The sequence below is a fragment of the Ruditapes philippinarum genome, unplaced genomic scaffold (genome assembly GCF_026571515.1).
Source record: "Ruditapes philippinarum isolate M1 unplaced genomic scaffold, ASM2657151v2 ctg2178_1_1_1_1, whole genome shotgun sequence".
Lineage (NCBI taxonomy): Eukaryota > Metazoa > Mollusca > Bivalvia > Venerida > Veneridae > Ruditapes > Ruditapes philippinarum.
The window spans coordinates 63,649-85,244 of NW_026856992.1; the positions used below are offsets into that span (position 1 = coordinate 63,649).

General features: G+C 34.6%; 1 protein-coding gene across 2 annotated transcripts in view; it reads left to right on the top strand.

The window, feature by feature from the left end:
• LOC132748412 (DNA-binding protein Ets97D-like) overlaps window positions 1-21,596 on the top strand; it is an 86,499-nt gene that overhangs the window by 61,540 nt on the left and 3,363 nt on the right. For both annotated transcript variants that reach the window (XM_060738019.1, XM_060738020.1), the window contains exon 7: window positions 19,666-19,878. In XM_060738019.1, the coding sequence (XP_060594002.1) occupies window positions 19,666-19,878 (213 nt within the window). The remainder of the gene's footprint in view (window positions 1-19,665; window positions 19,879-21,596) is intronic.

The window sequence follows — 21,596 nt, forward strand, 5'->3', positions numbered from 1 at the left end:
GAGCTTAGATATTTTGCATAAGGCATTGTCTGGTAGACCTCTACCAAGATTGTTCAAATTATAGCCCTGGGGTCAAAATCGGCCCCACCCTGGGGGTCATTGATTTTCACTATATGTACATATAGTAAAAACTTAAAATACCTTCTTGTAAAGACCCAAAAGGCCCAGAGCTTAGATATTTTGCATAAGGCATTGTCTTGTAGACCCTTACCAAGAGTGTTCAAATTATAGCCCTGGGGTCAAAATCGGCCCCGCCGGGGGGGGGGGGTCATTGAATTTCACTATATGTACATATAGTAAAAACTTAAAATACCTTCTTGTAACGACCCAAAAGGCCTAGAGCTTAGATATTTTGCATAAGGCATTGTGTAGTGAACCTCTAGCAAGTTTGTTCAAATTATAGCTTTGGGGTCAAAATCGGCCCGCCCCTGGGGTCATTGGTTTTCTTTATATGTATATTGTAAAAACTTTTAGTAAAAACTTTAAAAACATTTCTTCTAGCAATTGACAATGCTAGAGGTTAGATATTTTGCATGAAACATTGTGTAGTGAACCTCTAGCAAGATTGTTCAAATTATAGCCCTGGGGTCAAAATTGGCCCCACCTCCAGGCCCCGTGTTCACAAAGAAAAGTTCAGGATCAGGATCAAGTGATCCTGATTTTATTTTCATTGTTTTATGTTACTAAAATTTATTGTGATTTGCTAGAATTAAATAATAATTATTAAAAATGTAAAAAATTGCCGATTTGAAAAGAAATCAAACTGTTTTGGGATAAAATTAGAAAATAACAACACAAATACAAAAATTCTAAAACTTCATTAATTTGCTATTGCAAGTCCAGTTTTATCAAATTAATATTAGATATTTAATATATGACAATAAAAAATGAAGAATATTAGAGTTTTTCAATTTGATCCTGATCTTGATCCTGATCCTGAAATCTTTGTGAACACGGGGCCAGGGGTCGTTGATTTTCACTATGTACATATAGTAAAAAATTAAAAATTCTCTTGTCTGAAGGTACAAGGCTTAGAGCTTTGATATTTGGTATATAATATCATCTATGGGTCCTCTACTAAAGTTGTTTTAATTATGCCCCTAGTGAAAAAATTGCCCTGCCCTAGAGGCGATAGTTTTCCTTATATGTATAAAGTAAAAACTTGAAAAACCTTCTTCTCTGAATTGACAAAGGCTAGAGGTTAAATTTATGGCATGAGACTTTGGGAAGTGAACCTCTACTAAGATTGTTCAAATTATAGCCCTGGGGTCAAAATTGGGTCCGCCCCGGGTTCATTGATTTTCATAATGTACATATAGTAAAAATAAAATAAAATAAAAGCTATTTTTGCCTGAAGGTACAAGGCAAAGAGCTTTGATGTTTGCTATATAATATCATCTGTAGGTCCTCTACCAAAGTTGTTCAAATTTTTCCCCTGGTGTCAAAATCGGCCCTGCCTGCGGGCAGTGATTTTCATTAAGAACACATAATAAAAACAGAAACTAAAACAAATGTTTTCTGAATGGGAGGAAGCTACAGCTTAGATATTTGACTTGAAATGTTGTTTAGTGGACCTGTATCAAGATTGTTTTGAATTAAACCCTTGGGTCAAAATTTTGCCTTGCCCACAGGGACAGTGACCTACTTTCTTGTCCTTTGATGTACAGCAATGAAATTTTGACCATGTGCACAGTTTTAGTTGTAAAATTGAACTTTTATATCAAATGACCTAGATTTTGATTATGTGACCTACTTTCTTGTCCTTTGATGTACAGCTATGAAATTTGAACCATGTGCACAGATTAAGATGTAAAGTGAACTTTGATATCAGCTGACCTAGATTTTGACAAAGTGTCTTACTGTGTTGTCCTTTGATGTAGTCATGAAATTTAGGCTGTCGTCTGCTTATCTTTCTGCAAGGGAATGCTAGCAGTTTATAGTAATACGTTGGTTTTGCATTGGTACCGGCTCATCCAGACAATAATATACGAGGTTAATAAAAGACCCGTTCTTCAACAGTATTTGTTCCTACACTTCTATTTAGTGTTGTATTAATGCGGTGGCATAGCATTTTCTCAAATGCAATCTTGTTTTCCCTTATATAGAATATATAGTGAACAATTTCTTCTGTGCGCAACTTCTCCTAAATTTCTCAAAGGATTTTGTTCAAACTTTCACAGAAGCTTTGTCATCAAGTGTCCTGATGCATACTGTTGGGGTTTTGTGATTGGATAATTTTTGACCAAATTATGGCCCTTTGTTTTTTTTCCTTGTACAGAATATATAGTGAACAATTTCTTCTGTGCGCAACTCCTCCTACATTTCTCAAAGGATTGTGTTCAAACTTTCACAGAAGCTTTGTCATCAAGTGTCCTGAGGCATACTGTTGGGGTTTTGTGATTGGATAATTTTTGACCTAATTATGGCCCTTTGTTTTTTCCCTTATACAGAATATATAGTGAACAATTTCTTCTGTGCGCAACTCCTCCTACATTTCGCATGGGATTTTGTTCAAACTTTCACAGAAGCTTTGTCATCTAGTGCCCTGATGCATATTGTTGGGTTTTTGTGATTGGATAATTTTTGACCTAATTATGGCCCTTTGTTTTTTTTCCCTTATATAGAGTATATAGTGAACAATTTCTTCTGTTGCCCAACTGCTTCTACATTTCTCAAAGGATTTTGTTCAAATTTTCACAGATTAGCTTTATCTTCAAGTGCCCTGCTGTGTATTGTCAGAGTTTTATGATTGGATAAGTTTTTACCTTTTACCTTATTATGGCCCTTTGTTTTTTCATAAAATTTAATTATTAGTGTAATATATCCTATTACTCACAACAAACTTAATTATGCCCCCGCCATGTAATGGCCGGGGCATATAATGTTACCCTGTTCCGTCATTCTGTCCTTCCGTCATTCTGTCATTCCGTCATCATCAGTTTCCGTTCATTATCTTAAGAACGGTTGGACACATTCAACTCAAATTTGACATATAGATATGTCATGAGAAAATACAGGTCAAGTTCGAATTTGGTCATGGTTCGATGATTTTTGGCAGAGTTATGCCCCTTTTACTTTGAAAATAATATAAAATTTCAGTTTCTGTTCATTATCTCCCCAACGGTACAACACATTCAACTCAAACTTGACATATGGATATGTCATGAGAAAATACAGGTCAAGTTGGAATTTGGTCATGGTTCAATGATTTTTGGCAGAGTTATGCCCCTTTTACTTTGAAAATAATATGAAATTTTCAGTTTCCGTTCATTATCTCCCTCAAGGTACAACACATTCAACTCAAACGTGACATATGGATGCGTCAAAAGAATGCGCAGGTCAAGTTCAAATTTGGTCATGGTTCAATGATTTTTGGCAGAGTTATGCCCCTTTCACTTTGAAAGTAATATGAAATTTTCAGTTTCCGTTTATTATCTCCCCAATGGTACAACACATTCAACTCAAATTTGACATATGGATATGTTTTTGGAATGCCCAGGCCAAGTTCGAATTTGGTCATGGTTCAATGATTTTTGGCAGAGTAATGCCCCTTTCACTTTGAAAATAATATGAAATTTACAGTTTCTGTTCATTATCTACCCAACAGTGTTACATATTCAACTTTAATTTGACATATGGATATGTCAAAGGAATGTGCAGGTCAAGATGGAATTTGGTCATGGTTTGATGATTTTTTGGCAAGAGTTATGTCCCTTTCACTTTGAAAATAATATAGATACATCTTAGGAATAAGCAGTTTAAGTTTGAATTTGGTCATGGTTCAATGATTTTAGACAAACTTATCTTTCCTGAATGTTGGAAAAATTTTGAACTTTCAGTTTCAGCACTCATTCTTTTAGCCATTATTTTGGCTACAAATATGCAATATGCTATTTCTAAAAGGTTAAGACTGAATAATTTCAGTGCCTTGAACATTGTATGGAAATGGTTTGTGTTAACATTGAAAAGTTTTAAGGGCTTTGAACTTAAAATGAAAAAAATAATTAATGCACCATCTGAAATTTTGGCTGCATGCGGGGGCATCCGTGGCATGATGACACATTTCTAGTTTAGTTATAAAACAGAAACTATCTAGGTTGTTGCATGCCTGCCAGCTCATCTGCCTGCTTTTGGGTCCTGTAGAGTCAAGGTCAAGGTCATTGTTGCTAAAAATAGAAAATCTGTTTCCAGTCAGGTCACTGTTACTAAAAATAGAAAATAGGTTTCCGGTCAATAACTTGTTTGGAATAAGATATTTTTATGAAATTTGTGGTAAAGCAAGTTTTTATGAAGACCTCACTTGGGATGGCTTTTTGGCCTCCTAGGGTCAAGGTTACAGTTACTAAAATAGAAAATTCATTAATCATGATTTACATTGCACATAGTTACATTGTTTGTTGCTTGTATTTGTATTTCAACTACAACATATTTATCTACAATGGTGATAATTGAAAACCTGGTTTCGTGGCATTGCCATGTTTCTTGTTTTTAATTTCATTAAATGTGGATAAAAATTGTATTTATTTGTTAATTTCAAAATGTTTGAAAATCAGTTAATTTTGTGAAATTTTCAATCAAATCAAATTTTCAAGTTTTCTCAAAAGATATTTATTACATAAGGAAAAAGAATATTGTATAATTCTTGTGAAAGTATGTTTGGTTTGTTTTTACTAAAGTAGTAAACAATTACTGTAACTGTTGTGTTCATTGAATGTTGCATTTCCTTGTTGATCTTGTCTATCATATTTTATTAAGTACTCCTGTTATGTTTTGTTTTAAAGAGCAAGGTTCACTAAGCACCAAAAATGGGCCCATCTTAGATATTGATAAAAACCTAAAGGTGTATAGTACAATGTGTTACATTTTCAAAATACCGACATTTATTAAGCAGGTCTGGTTACTATGACGACATAATGGCGTCATAATTAGAGCACCTGTTTAATTCAATTAAATCACAAATTTGACGACAATTTTGATACAAGACTAATAAATTTTTGTGTTTGACTGAATTAAACTCATAAAGATAGCAATATATTTCTAATATATTGTAAACAAAATTATAGATTAGTTAAAAATTAGACTATTGTGTTACAAAACTAATATAAAAGATAAATGGGGCTTGTTTCGGATATTCCAAATTCGGATATTTAGAAATAAAAATGTGCATGCATATTATTTTTCATCTAACTAAATGTATTTATTTTTATTTTTATAAATACTGAAAGTTTGTTCATTTCTAGCTCACCTGTCACAAAGTGACAGGGTGAGCTTTTGTGATCGCTTTTCGTCCGGCGTCCGTCCGTCCGGCGTCCGTCCGTAAACTTTTACTTTAAATGACATCTCCTCATAAACCACTAAGCCAATTTCATCCAAACTTCACAGGAATGTTCCTTTGGTGGTCACCTTTAAAAATTATTCAAAGAATTTAATTCCATGCAGAACTCTGGTTGCCATGGCAACCGAAAGAAAAAACTTTAAATATCTTCTTTTAAAAAACCCAAAGAGCTAGAGCTTAGATATTTGGCATGAAACATCTTCTAGTAAGTGTCTACCAAGTTTGTTCAAATAAAAGCCCTGGGGTCAAAATCGGCCCGCCCCAGGGGGTCATTGATTTTCCCTATATACATATAGTAAAAACTTAAAAAATCTTCTTTTAAATAACCCATGGAGCTAGAGCTAAGATATTTAGCATGAAACATCATCTAGTAAGTGTCTACCAAGTTTGTTCAAATAAAAGCCCTGATGTCAAAATTGGCCCCACCCCGGGGGTCATTGATTTTCCCTATATGCATATAGTAAAAACTTAAAAAATTTTCTTTTAAAGAACCCAAAGAGATAGTGCTAATATATTTAGCATGAAACATGTTCTAATGGGTGTCTACAAAGTTTGTTCAAATAAAAGCCCTGGGGTCAAAATTGGCCCCGCCCGGGGGGTCATTGATTTTCCCTATATGCATATAGTAAAAACTTAAAAAATCTTCTTTTAAAGAACCCATAGAGCTAGAGCTAAGATATTTAGCATGAAACATCTTCTAATAAGTGTCTACCAAGTTTGTTCAAATAAAAGCCCTGGGGTCAAAATTGGCCCCGCCCTAGGGGGTCATTGATTTTCCCTCTATGCATATAGTAAAAACTTAAAAAATCTTCTTTTAAAGAACCCAAAGAGCTAGAGCTAAGATATTTAGCATGAAACATCTTCTAATAAGTGTCTACCAAGTTTGTTCAAATAAAAGCCCTGGGGTCAAAATTGGCCCCGCTCCGGGGGTCATTGATTTTCCCTATATGCATATAGTAAAAACTTAAAAAATCTTCTTTTAAAGAACCCAAAAAGCTAGAGCTAAGATATTTAGCATGAAACATGTGCTAATGGGTGTCTACAAAGTTTGTTCAAATAAAAGCCCTGGGGTCAAAATTGGCCCCGCCCCGGGGGTCATTGATTTTCCTTATATGTGTATAGCAAAAACTTAAAAATCTTCTTTGAAAAAACCCAAATAGCTAGAGTTTAGATATTAAGCATGAAACATCTTCTAGTGACTGTCTACAAAGTTTGTTCAAATAAAAGCCCTGGGGTCAAAATTGGCCCGGCCCTGGGGGTCATTGATTTTCCTTATATGTGTATAGCAAAAACTTAAAAATCTTCTTTGAAAAAACCCAAATAGCTAGAGTTTAGATATTAAGCATGAAACATCTTCTAGTGACTGTCTACAAAGTTTGTTCAAATAAAAGCCCTGGGGTCAAAATTGGCCCGGCCCCAGAGGTGTCATTGTTTTTAACTATACGTGTATAGTAAAAACTTAAAAAAATCTTCTTTTAAAAAACCCAATGAGCTAGAGGTTAGATTGCAGGAAACATCTTTTTGTGGGTGTCTACCAAGTTTGTTAAAATAAAAGCCCTTGGGTTAAAATTGGCCAAAGGGGGGTGGGGAGGTCATTGTTTTTCATTATATGTGTGTAGTAAAAACTTAACATCGTGAAACATCTTCTAATGAGGGTCTTCCAAGTTTGTTCAAATAAAAGCCTTGGGGTTTAAACTAGCCCAGCTCCGGGGGCCTAAATACAGGTGAGGGACCTCAGGGCCATCATGGCCCTCTTGTTTAATAATAAATGTCGAATTTGCTTGTTTTATTCATCTATTTCTTACACTATGCTTAAAATAAGGGTGTATAGAATCAATCGCAATTTTAACGGCCTTTTTAGTCAGTCTTTGGACAAGGACGTTGAACATAATAATAATGATAATAATAATAATAATATTATTATTATTATAATTATTATTATACCCCCACAAACGAAGTTTAGGGGGGGAATATAGGAGTCTGCTTGTCGGTCGGTCGGTTGGTCGGTCGTTCGGTCCTTCCAACGGTCGGTCCACATCATGGTTTCCGGACGATTACTAGAGTTATGAATGGGGTATTGTTATCAAACTTGGTATATAGCAACCTTATGTGGAAAATCCGGTTGGTATTGCATTTGGACCCTCTGGGGTCAAGGTCAAGGTCACCGTTACTAAAAATAGAAAAATGGTTTCCGGACACTAACTTGAGTTAGGAATGAGATATTGTTATCAAACTTGGTGTATAGCAAGCTTATATGAAGACATGGGTTGGTATTGCATTTGGACCCCTTGGGGTCAAGGTCACCGTTACTAAAAATAGAAAAATGGTTTCCGGACAATAACTTGACTTAGGAATGAGATACTGTAATCAAACTTGGTGTTTAGCAAGCTTATATGAAGACCTGGGTTGGTATTGCATTTGGACCCCTTGGGGTCAAGGTCAAGGTCACCGTTACTAAAAAATAGAAAAATGGTTTCCGGACAATAACTTGACTTAGGAATGAGAAACTGTAATCAAACTTGGTGTATAGCAAGCTTATATGAAGACCTGGGTTGGTATTGCATTTGGACCCCTTGGGGTCAAGGTCAAAGTCACCGTTACTAAAAATATAAAAATGGGTTCCGGACAAAAACTTGAGTTAGGAATGAGATATTGTTATCAAACTTGGCGTATAGCAATCTTATACGAAGACCTGGGTTGGTATTGCATTTGGGCCCCCTGGGGTCAAGGTCAAGGTCACCGTTACTAAAAATATAAAAATGGTTTCCGGACAATAACTTGAGTTAGGAATAAGATCTTGTTATCAAAATTGGCGTAACGCAAGCTTACATGAAGACCTGGGTTGGTATTGCATTTCGGCCCCCTGGGGTCAAGGTCAAGGTTAATGTAGGAAAAATAGAAATATGGTTTTCGGACAATAACTAGAGTTAGGAATGAGATATTGTAATCTAATTTGGTGTAAAGGAAGCTTATATGAAGACCTGGGTTGGTATTGCATTTGGACCCCTTGGGGTCAAGGTCACCGTTACAGTGTTACTAAAAATAGAAAAATGGTTTCTGGACAATAACTAGAGTTAGGAATGAGATATTATTATCAAACTTGGGGTATAGCAAGCTTATATGAAGACCTTGGTTGGTATTGCATTTGGGCCCCCTGGGGTCAAGGTCAAGGTGACCGTTAGGAAAAATAGACAAAATGGTTTTCGGACAATAAGTAGAGTTAGGCATGAGATATTGTAATCTAATTTGGTGTCTAGGAAGCTTATATGAAGACCTGGGTTGGTATTGCATTTGGACCCCTAGGGTCAAGGTCACCGTTACAGTGTTACTTAAAATAGAAAAATGGTTTCCGGACAATAACTAGAGTTAGGAATGGGATATTGTAATCAAACTTGGTGTATAGCAAGCTTATTTCAAGACCCCAGTTGCGATTACAATTAATTGAAATATTTCTTTGTACACAGTTGATAGTTTGTTTTCAAATTTTTCTTCCGACTACTTTTTTTTTCATAAAGTCAAAGTTGCTGGTGGGGGTATTAATCACCTTCAGTGATAGGTCTAGTTATTATTATTATTATTATTATTATTATTATTATTATTATAACACAAAACAGATAGGTATTTCTGTCTAACTTAACTAAACTTACACTGGGTAACTATATACATGTAAGCAAATAGTATGTAAATACTACGAGTTGTTGACTTATTCCAATGTATGGTGCAAAATTTCGCCTAAATTTAGTAAATTCATAGATATCAAAATACTTTAGAATTTTTTTTGTCAAGTAAAAATAATGTTTGACTGTATTCTCTTTTGGAGTATACGTAATATTTGATACTGAACTGCAAATTTGATTCTATTTTCTTTTATGAATTATGATACAGCCAAATCCAGAAAATGATTTGTGTTTTTTATAATAATGGAAATCAGACTTTAAACAATTTTGGTTATTTATAATAATGGAAATCAGACTTTTATTACAATTGTAATGTATTGATCCATGACGATATGAGAACTGAGAAAAACAAGAGTTGTCACAGAACGTGACAAAAGCCCCCGAAGGATTCTAGTGTTATAAACCACCTATTACATGTCAAGTGTGGTGGTAAAAATTGACAAAGTTCGAACCCCAGCAGTGAACTATATGTTATACAAAGAAACCTAGGTCTTGTTCACAACACATTGTCAATCTATGGTGACATTATATTTTTAAATAAAAATTGAAACTTTAATGTATATGGAAGGTACAGAGCGGACACAACAACCACCATTTATAATGTATATAACATAAATATTGAAAAGTTTAAACCCCAGCAGTGACCTTGAACTAAGGTGTAGGAACACGGGTCGTAAGGGCAACACATCATACATTTATGATAATTTCATATGTGAAATAAAAAATATAACCCTTTCATGCAAATTAGTTTCAGAGCAGACACGACCATTTCTGCCTTCATGTATATTAACATCAAAATTGACAAAGTTTGAACCTCCACAGTGACCTTGACCTAAGTCATAGAAACCAGAGTTCACGACACACCATACATCTATGGTTATTTCATATATAAAAGAAAAATTAAAATCCTTTCATGCATACTGAAATTTCAGAGCGGACACTACCACCGCTGTCTATATGTATAAAGCCTGAATGACTGACGGAAGACAGATGGACGGTTCGATTTTAATTTGCCACCCTTCGGGGGCATGAAAACATTTATTTACATGTATCCATAATTTATGTGACATAGCACAACCCTAAGTAAGATTTGGTTTATATCATTCCAATATGCCCTTACATCTACATAATGATTGTCAATTAAACATTTAACATACAGTCGAACTTCGTTTGCTCGAACTCTGTGAAAATTTGTTCGAGAGATCGGTAGTTCGAGCCAACAGAGGTTGAACTATTATTACATAGAACATATGTCTAAATGTTTTCCAGCTTACATAGGTCAAATGATAAATACGTCAAAATAATTGTTCTTAGAACATATGTTTGTCGAATACGTCATATTAAGAATTATTATCCTATTGAAAACAATATAAACGGTACACTGTGTTAATCTATATTCATGCATATTGTAATTGGTTGAGTTCGATTGGGCGATCATTATCCAAACTGTGAACAATGTTCAAAATATATTTATATGTCTATTATGGAATTAATTTTTAGCTCGACTATTCGAAGAATATGAGAGCTATTGTAGTCGCCCCGGCGTCGGCGTCAGTGTCCGCGTCGGCGTCTGCGTTGGTTAAAGTTTTTAAAGTCAATTGCTTGGATGAGTTCGAACATGGGTCATCTCCGATGAAAATCTAGGTCACAGGAGCTATAAATAGAAAAACCTTGTGAACACTCTTGCGGTCACATTTTTGAACCAATCATCATCAAACTTGGTCAGAATGCTTGTCTAGTCAATTGCTTGGATGAGTTCGAACATGGGTCATCTCTGATGAAAAACTAGGTCACAGGAGCTAAAAATAGAAAAACCTTGTGAACACTCTAGTGGTCATATTTTTGACCCAATCATCATCAAACTTGGTCAGGATGCTTCTCTAGTTGTTAGCTCGGATGAGTTCGAACACGGGTCATCTCGGATGAAAAAGTAGGTCACAGGAGCTAAAAATAGAAAAACCTTGTTAACACTCTAGCGGTCACATTTTTGCATCAATCATCATCAAACTTGGTCAAGATGCTTGTCTAGGTGATAGCTCGGATGAGTTCGAACATGGGTCATCTCGGATGAAAAAGTAGGTCACCGGAGCTAAAAATAGAAAAACCTTGTTAACACTCTAGCGGTCACATTTTTGCATCAATCATCATCAAACTTGGTCAAGATGCTTGTCTAGGTGAAAGCTCAGATGAGTTCAAACATGGGTCATCTCGGATGAAAAACAAGGTCACAGGAGCTAAAAATAGAAAAACCATGTTAACACTCTAGAGGTCACAATTTTGCCTCAATCATCATCATCAAACTTGGTCAGGATGCTTGTCTAGGTGATAGCTCTGATGAGTTTGAACATGGGTCATCTCGGATGAAAAGTAGGTCACCGGAGCTAAAAATAGAAAAACCTTGTTAACACTCTAGCGGTCACATTTTTGCATCAATCATCATCAAACTTGGTCAAGATGCTTGTCTAGGTGAAAGCTCGGATGAGTTCGAACATGGGTCATCTCGGATGAAAAACTAGGTCACAGGAGCTAAAAATAGAAAAACCATGTTAACACTCTAGAGGTCACAATTTTGCCTCAATCATCATCAAACTTGGTCATGATGCTTGTCTAGGTGATAGCTCGGATGAGTTCGAACATGGGTCATCTCGGATGAAAAAATAGGTCAAGTTCGAACATGGGTCATCTTGGATGAAAAACTAGGTCACACCTCCCAAATATGGAAAAACCTTGTTAACATTCTAGTGGTCACATTTTCGACTCAATTATCATCAAACTTGGTCAGGATGCTTGTCTAGTTAATTGCTTGGATGAGTTCGAAATCGCATGTGGAACTAGGTCACCGGAGCTAAAAATAGAAAAATCTTGTGAACACTCTAGTTGCTACTGTTTTGATCCAAGTATCCTGGAAATTGGTCTGAAAGTTTGTTTTGATGATTTCTAGGTCAAGTTTGAATATGTGTCACCTGGGTAAAAAACTAGGTCGCACTGCTCAAATATGGATAATCCTTGTTAACACTGTAGTGGTCACATTTTTGACTCACCTGTCATGAGACTTGGTCAGAATGCTTGACTAGGTAATTGTTTGGATGAGTTTGATAAGTCAGGTGAGCGATCTAGGGCCATCATGGCCCTCTTGTTTATAGTAACAATGTACATCAGTTTGCAAAATTGCATAACTCTGACTGCAATATTTGCAGAATTATTTGCCCCTTTGAAACTCTAGGAAATTTTGGTTAAAGGTTAAAGTTCTTCATAGATATTTACTTGAAACTTTACACATGTGCTTAGGGTCATAATTGGAGAGTCATAATTGTATGTCACTGACCAAGTTCCATAACTCTACTCGCATTTAGGCTGATTCATCTCCCCTTTTCTATTTAGTCTCTTGGTTAATTTTTACATGCAAGTATTACATATCTCAATAACTATTAAAGATATTTATTTAAAACTTCACATATGCATTTAGAATCATAAATGTAGGTCACTGACCAAGATCCATAATTCTATCTTGCATTTAGGCTGATTTTTCTCCCCTTTTTCAACTTAGAAATTCATAGTAAAATTTTGCTTGTAAGCTGTTATCACCATAACTACTGAAGAGTTTGTGCCTTTTTTGGGACATTTTTATGCATTCATAATAATAAAACTGTGATTTACTTGATAAAACATCTTAATAACAAGCCTGTGTACCTTTTCAGTCAATTTTATGTATTCATAGGTAACTAGCATTATTATACTCTATAAAACACCCTTGTGACAACATTTTGAATAGTCGAGCCAATACTGTCCTCCGACAGTTCTTGTATTCTAAACAATGAATTAATTAAATATAAAAAAAAACATTTTACAGCAGCATATATTTGTAGTCATTTACCAAAATAAACACGTACAAGTATCATTCTATCAATAGATTACACTGTTATAATTCACGATACATGAACTACGGTTGTAATTTAAGCCGTCCGGGTAAACGTCAGTTATTTATTGACTTTTGCGCATTTCAGGAGTTGTTTTCTTTTTATCGTTACTAAAGACAGCAAATATACAATTTTATCATGACAAACAAATCGGTTACAACACCTTTTATTTTGTATCAATTAACCTTAATTGCCTTTGTCACAATCACGAGGTGTTAAAAACATGTGTCACAGACTGTCAATTATCTAGAACATGTCGACCCGCAACTTTTGTTGTCTGTGTGTGTTCGACCGAAAAGGTGTGATTTACACTATATTTCTGCCGAAGGGACCAGAGATCATGTTCGAGAGTTCGAGCGATGGGTGTTTGAGCGATCCGAGGTAGAACAATATACATTATATAGGAATTTTGCCGGGACTGGACGATGAGTTCGAGCGAAAGGAGGTATTCGAGCGATCCGAGTTCGAGCGAACGAAGTTTAACTGTATATAATTTAGTTAAGCATTGTCTCTATTACTGTTACTTTTAACGATTCTCTTTCACACTGCATTGAATGGCTATTAATTTCAAAATACCGCTACATGATCAGCAAGATTATCAGCCCAATTTCTCAATCCTGATTGAGTCTCACCACTCCTCATGGTGTCCATATGCGAGGTACCATGTTAAAGTGGAGACATCGGTACACATTCAAACTATGTGTGTACCAGCCACAAAAAGGCATTAATACGCAGTAATGCTGTCATTCATGTAGATAATCAAATTCATGTCGTTATGGCTGCTTACATGTATGCTCTGCAATTTCATGCACAAAATAGAAGGATCCTTTGTGAAAAAGGACAAGTCAAGACTTTCTGTCTAGTTATTCTTGGAAACAGCTAGAGCTTAATACCATGCTTCTTTCTCATCCTGGGAAACTCTACTGAAGACATTTCGTTCATTGACTCCTAACATATTTCCTGCTTTGTCAATTTCTTGTGAATAGTTTTTAATTAGAAAAATACTAAATTAATAAGATTTAAAACTTCTTTCTGAACTATTAAGCAATAAAATATCTAACAAATCTTTAATACCTTAATAACTAACTATGAGATAGCATTGACTTAAAATGCTAAAAATCTTAAGGAATACATTAATGAAATAACATATTATTTACTGAAAAAGCACTATCTATTTTATGAATTATGAAAAAGAAAATGAAAAAAAAAAGAAAGAAAAAAAGTGTTCGTGATCAAGGTTTGAACTCAAATCTCCTGGGTGAGAGGCTCCCATGCTACCAATAAGCTAATGCAACAGTCGGACATGTTATTACATCATTTAACAAGTAATTTTACATATACATCAATGCAGATGATGTGGAATTATAGAGTTTAAAATTAATACTATATACAGTACATTCAGTATCTTTAAATTGTTTTGAGACTTGCAATAATTTTATTTTCACGAAATAAATTGAATTCTTCAAATCTACCATTTAAAAAGACATGAAAACCTCTTAATCACTGTGTTTAAACGACCACAGTTGTTTTTGTTGTTGTTGTTGTTTTTTGTGAGGGCGAAAGAACCGAACCCACATCAAGTATTCAGCAATAAAATAGCCTGAACAGCATAACTTCTTTCAATGAATCAATAAAATCACATAACAACACCTTGCTAATTCTAAGAATGAAATATTTAAGGCATAAACAGAATTTCAGCATTTATTTATAAACGTTTACATATAATTCTTTTAACCTGAGTTTTGTTTACAACCGTTACAGTGGAAACCAGTCGAACTTGTACCAAAACTTAATCATACTCATTTTAGTGAAAGTGCCTTTAATTTACTAGAAATGATTTTCCTGCAAACATTTATTAAAATATATGTTATGAATCGTATTTCAACAACTTAGAACAAAAATTAATAATGTTGAGTGCAGTATACATGCTTCATGGTTTGCATTTAATGAAATAAATGTCAGAAAATGACGTTAAGATACTAGGTAAAAATCTAATTTTGGAATAGAGCACAGGCAAGCCCCAACTTTATATTGATATAGTTGAAGCCTTTGATACATTACAAAACAATGGTGTAATGATTTTGTTGGGGCTGGACTGTGCTGTCATACTTTAATTTTCGTTTAAAACACCAAAAATACTTGAATTTTCCTAATAGGGGTATTTCCACAGAACATAAATCATACTTAATATAAACATATGCCTATAAATTTGATGTTTTTGAACAGTTTTAAGGATTGAACTTTGCATCAACATGAAATTTACACCTAGGACAAAACCCCCCCCCCCCCATAAAATAGTAAAGGTAGGACAAAAGCCCCCCCCCCCCCCCCCCCCCCTCCCCTCCCATGGTCAATCAAATTTACATATAGTGTATTAAAGTTGTGTTTTTTATGTGTTTAAAAGATATGTATGGACATCACATGTAGGTGACATAGTGCTAAGGATATTAATTTGATCCCTTTACAAAAGTGATTTAACATTAATACTCTTCTGAGCCTTGTTGTGTAAATGAAAAGCTATGAATTCAGTATCGCATGCATGCATTATTTCATCTGTTATCATATTTTGTCCTACACTCCCCAATTAAAGATCAAGTAAAGTTGGTATTTTCTTTAAAAAAAACTGCTAGTTTTTTTAACGACACTATATTATCTTATTGTGACTAACAATTGTGTGTTGAATTTTAAACATATTTACTTTGAAGTCAAAACATGTTTATTTTATATATACAAAGGGACTGTGTAGCAATTAACAATATTTTCTAATATCAAATTTGAGCATAGTATATCTTTAAAGTTCATCTTATATTGAGGTTAACCAGTATTTTATTGTTTTTATTTTTCACATATTTACCGTAACTAGTTTTGCAAGTCTGGAAAAATGCTATTTCATGGTCAGACTGTCAGTACACATATATTTATGTGATGTTACAAATGCCTTTTGCCTTATGCAAATATATTGTAACTTTAGTTTGCATTACTTTATCAGAGAGTAAATGAAAAAAAAAAGATTCGTTTTTATTACAGTGAACAGTTGAATTTCATGTACATGTATGTTTTAAAAAGAATATTATATTTTGCTTCATTAATAAATTTACAGTCAAGACTGCCTTAGCGACCCCCTGATTTCAACGACTCCCTGTCTTATCCGACCTTGTTTCAGTCCACGCAATGTATTTTCCTATATAACTGGTCTGAATTATTCGACTCCCTGTCATATGTGACAAGCGACCCTAATGGTCCCAATGTATTGCTTTGTCTGATTTAAACGACTTTCACACCTTTTAATTGTCCGTTAATCAGATAAATAATACCTGTTTTAACACCCAGAGAGACAAAATAATTAATCCAATTATAATCCAGTAGTCAATACTCTTCAAACAAACTCTACACACCTCAATTACACGGATTACTTGTATACAGGTATCAAGTGACGTAGCGTCTGGAGTAGTAATGCCAAATATGGTAAGCATGATGCAATCAATGTGTGTTAACAAATTTAGGTCACAGGTGTAATGAACATAATGAACTGAGTAAACTCAGGGATTAAAAAATTATGGAGTGCCAATGGAAGATTTTTTTTAGGCAGCATTTTTTGTGTCGCCTCTACGGAGTAGAGTCTGTCCGTCTGTCCGTCACAAAACTTGTCAGGACTACTTCTCATAAACTACTGGTGCAATTTCATCCAAACTTTACAGGAATGATCAGTACCAAGTCTAGTTGTGCATATGGTCAGCATTTTCCGGTTCAATGATTTTTGTCAGAGTTATGGCCCTTTAATAATTTTTATTTTTAAAGTTTGTCCGGACTACTTCTCTTATACCACTAATGCAATTTCAATGAAACTTTACAGGATTGATCTGTAGCTCAAGTCCTTGCGCATATTGCACGTTTTTTTCGGTTGAATGATTTTTGGCCGAGTTATGGCCCTTTGATAAAAAAGGTGTTTTTTTCTGTGTGTTGCCAGATACACAAAAGCTTGTCCGGACTACTCCTCATAAACTACTGGTGCAATTTCATCCAAACTTTACAGGAATGATCAGTACCAAGTCTAGTTGTGCATATTGTCAGAATTTTCGGGTTCAATGATTTTTGTCAGAGTTATGGCCCTTTAATAATTTTTATTTTTAAAGTTTGTCCGTACTACTTCTCTTATACCACTAATGCAATTTCAATGAAACTTTACAGGATTGATCTGTAGCTCAAGTCCTTGCGCATATTGCACGGGTTTTCCGGTTGAATGATTTTTGGCCGAGTTATGGCCCTTTGATAAAAAGGTGTTTATTTCTGTGTGTTGCCAGATACACAAAAGCTTGTCCCCACTACTCCTTATAAACTACTGGTGCAATTTCATCCAAACTTTACAGGAATGATCAGTACCAAGTCTAGTTGTGCACTGTCTGTCTGTCTGTCACAAAACTTGTCCCAACATGAAATTGGCCATTATGAGGCGACACATGTGATCACTGATCGCTCTTGTTTGATTATTTACCTTTCTATGGCTGCATGAATAATACGGAAAAATGTTGATACTAGACTGGAAAAACCTTTGGATATGGATATGTTTTTAAAAGTATGATATTTATTTTAAGGATTTGAATGCATCAAATTCAAGTTTATTTTGTACCATAATGATTCAATATAAATCTAATACAAAAAATAAAATAAAATTTTATATGATATACATGCGATGATATTTGCATTACAGGGATTCTTATTTTATTTACATCAAATATTTAAAGTACCTATGTGTATTTTAAATTGGTTAGATATTATTCCTTCTCACATTTATACAGTATATATGTTAAGTCACAATGGTATATAGACAGATAGATGGTATTTAAATTTTAATTTTCTATGAGACTGTATTATAAGAGACTCCCTGTCATAAGTGACCTTTTTCTGAAGATCCCTTGAAAAGTCACATAATTATGACAGTCTCAACTGTATTTTATTTGTATTTAATAATGGTCATGCTTGCAAGAGGCTTCCATAAAATATTTCTGTTGTGTTCAACAAGTAAAGTAAATTCAGTATTGAACCTTTACTTATTGAATATTTGAGCTCTAAATGGCCACTGTTGATTCTGACAAAGTGGTATGCGGGGGTATTCACGCCATGATAGTGGCAGTTCTAGTTTATTTTGTAAAATTTGTTGACAGATTTCAGTGTCAATACTGGCATTTGATACTGGATTTTAATGTAAATATGTTCATAAAAGTGAAATTGAGCAAAGAAAAGGCTAACAGAATGATTAGAGAAAACCACTCACGAACAGGTGATAAAAAATCATGTTGATGGCAAACTACCTTGTTCTTCAAATTTGACAAAGATCGCCTGCACTGTGTAAGCTCAATCAAACAAGCGCTTGGTCAACAAGAATAAAATATTGTTCGTTTCTATGAATAACACGGCTGAAAGATGAATGAAAACACAACGCAAATAGTTGTTCACATGAATTTATTTTCATAAATAAAAGATTATTGATCAATTAATCTGTCATAGTCGATATTCTCGCTGTAAACTTAAATAGCGGGGTTAAAAAGTGATTTTATGCGCCGCCATATTGTTTATAGTATCTTAAGTGGTGATGGCAAATCAAAATTGGGGGTGTGTCGGGGGGTTCTTGAAGGGAAGCCGTGTATATGGGAGAAAAAGCCATGTATAGGAAAAATGTAAACGTCAAGATTATCCAATGAAAATTAAGGTAACAAAGGTGCAGTATTATAAATAAATAAATAAGTAAAAGATCAAAAAAATGTGCAATTTGTCCATACGTCATTGAAGCAGACACATTTATTGGTGTGAACGGGGCCTCGTACAAGGTATGCAATCAGATCACGTCTAAATCTACGAATGTGTTGTATGCAGTTTATTGTAAGCGTTGCGACATTGTATTTATGTTGGAGAAACAGGAGATAAGTTGTACCAAAGACATCTTAAATTATCCAGAATATGGACCAGGTACAACGATCCGTTAGCGGCGCATTTTTACACAAATGACCACACAGTTAATGACTTCTCAATAATGGGGCTGGAAAAACTATATGGGAATGACCAGTACCGAAAAACAATAGAAAATTTGTGGAAAATAAATTAAGAACCTATAGATCATATGTAGTTAATACCAAAGAATAACGCTGCAGACGGCAAACAATGCCACGGCAGGCATCGCTCAATGACATTCAACGTCACTTCCATTGTTTTGTTATGTAAAATAAATGCTGCTGAAGACGGCCACAAGGCGGAAAGCTACGGCAAATTTAAATAAGCGTTTATATTCTACTCAGGTACCCGTTCGTGCCTGAAATAATTCCCGGAAGGGCACCTGAGGTCTTCCTCCACCAGTAAAGCTGGAATGTCGCGATATGACCTATACTGTGTCGATGTGGCGTAAAACCCAAAACAAACAAACAAAAAATATAAACACATATGTATTATTAACATTGTCATTTATTTATGGAAAGGATTAATACTATGACAAAACTAGTGTGACAAAACAGGCCTATTCAAATTATAAAAAGGAAATGTTAAGATTTGTTCAAACGTTTCTTTGTTTGCTTTTAGAAAAAGTAAAAAGTCGAGCGTTAACCCCGCCCGGCAGTGGCTCTTGTTAAAAAATTTCTGAACCTTTATTTAACCTTGACTTTACTGTCAAGGTAAAATTATTGAAATTTACTTAAATTGTCATAACTTTGTTATTTATTTACAGATATATATTAAATTCTGTTTTCAGATCCTATGCAATGGACACAGATGCACGTAAAGCACTGGATCAATTGGGCTGTGAGTGAGTTTAAGCTGCAAAGTGTTGATGTTGAAAATTTTAACATGACGGGTTCAGAATTATGTGATTTGTCCCATGGTGACTTTATAAGGTACATTCCCAATGATAGGGGAGACATATTTTGGACACATTTGGAATTGCTCAGGAAATGTAAATTTGTTGGTAAGATAAATATGTTTTCTTTGTGGCTCAGTTCCTTATTTATCTAAACTGACCTTGACCTTCAGCTTTAAATGACTGTCAAGGTCAAATTATTGAATTTTGGTCAAGTTGTCATAATTTTGTTATTTATGTGCTGATTTGATTCATATGTGAACAAAACAACACTTGAGACCAAACAGACATGTTGAATAATTTAGATATGACCTTGAGCTTAAATGACCTTGACTGTGAAGGTCAGATGATTGAATTTGCTTATATTTTCTTAATTTTGTCATTTATTTATGGAATTGATTCATACTTGGACAAAACAAGTGTGGCTAGACAGGGTTATGAATAGGAAAATCTTAATTTTTATGCCATCGCAGCATGCTATGATGCGGTGACTTTGTGTATTCTATAGATTATACAGAGAACTTCTTCCCCTTAAAAATGGTGAGTCCAAATTCAACCAAACTTGGCAGGATTGTTTCTTGGGTGAAAAGCTTCCAAAGTTGTTCAGAGATTTTGATTCCATGCAGGAATCTGGTTGCCATGGCAATCAAAATAAATTCTAAGAAAATATTAAGAAAATCTTCTTCTAAAGATCTACAAGGCCTTGAGCTTAGATATTTTGCATAAGGCATTGTCTATTGGACTTCTACCAAGATTGTTCAAATTGTGGCCCAAGGGTCAAAATTGGCCTTACCCAAGGGGTCATTGATTTTCATTATGTATATAGGTTTTCCTTATATGTATATAATAAAAACTGAAAAAATTGGGTAAAAATTGGCCACTTTGTCTGGTTGACCTGTATCAAGATTGTTTGAGTTGAAGCCTTGGGTCAAAATTTTGCCCTGCTCAAGGGATACAGTGACCTACTTTCTTGTTATGATGTACAGCCATGTAATTTGGACCATATGCACAGTTTGAAGTCTAAAATTGAATCTTAATATCATCTAACCTAGATCTTGACAAGTGACCAATTTTATTGTCCTAAGATGTACAGCTATGAAATTTGCCCCAAGTGCACAGTTTTAGACTTTGATATCAGCTGACCTAGATTTTGATGATATGACCTACCTTCTAGTCCTTTGATGTACAGCCATGAAATTTGGACCATTTGAGTGAACAGTTTAAGATGTAAAATTGAATTATGATATCAGCTGACCTAGATTTTGACTAGTGACCTACTTTCAAATATTGATATTCAGCGATGAAATTTGGACCATGTGCACAGTTTTAGATGAAAAATTGAACTTTTATATCAAATGACCTAGATTTTGATGATTTGATCTACTTTCTTGTCCTTTGATTTACAGCCATGAAATTTGGACCATGTGAATGAACAGTTTAAGATGTAAAATTAAATTTTAATATCACCTGAGCTAGATATTGACAAGTCACCTACTTCCTTGTCTTTTGATGTACAGCCATTAAAATTCGGACCATGTGAACTGTTTGACATGTGAAATTGAATTTTGATATCAGCTGACCTAGATTTTGACAAGTGGCCATGTTTTTTTATGCCCCGCCATATAATGGCCAGAGCATATAGTGTTACCGTGTTCCGTCATTCCTTCCTTCCGTCCTTATGTCATTCCGTCATTCTGTCATTCCGTCATCATCAGTTTCCGTTCATTATCTTAGTAACGGTTGCACACATTTAACAAAATACAGGTCATGTTCCAATTTGGTCATGGTTCGATGATTTTTTGCAGAGTTATGCCCCTTTTACTTTG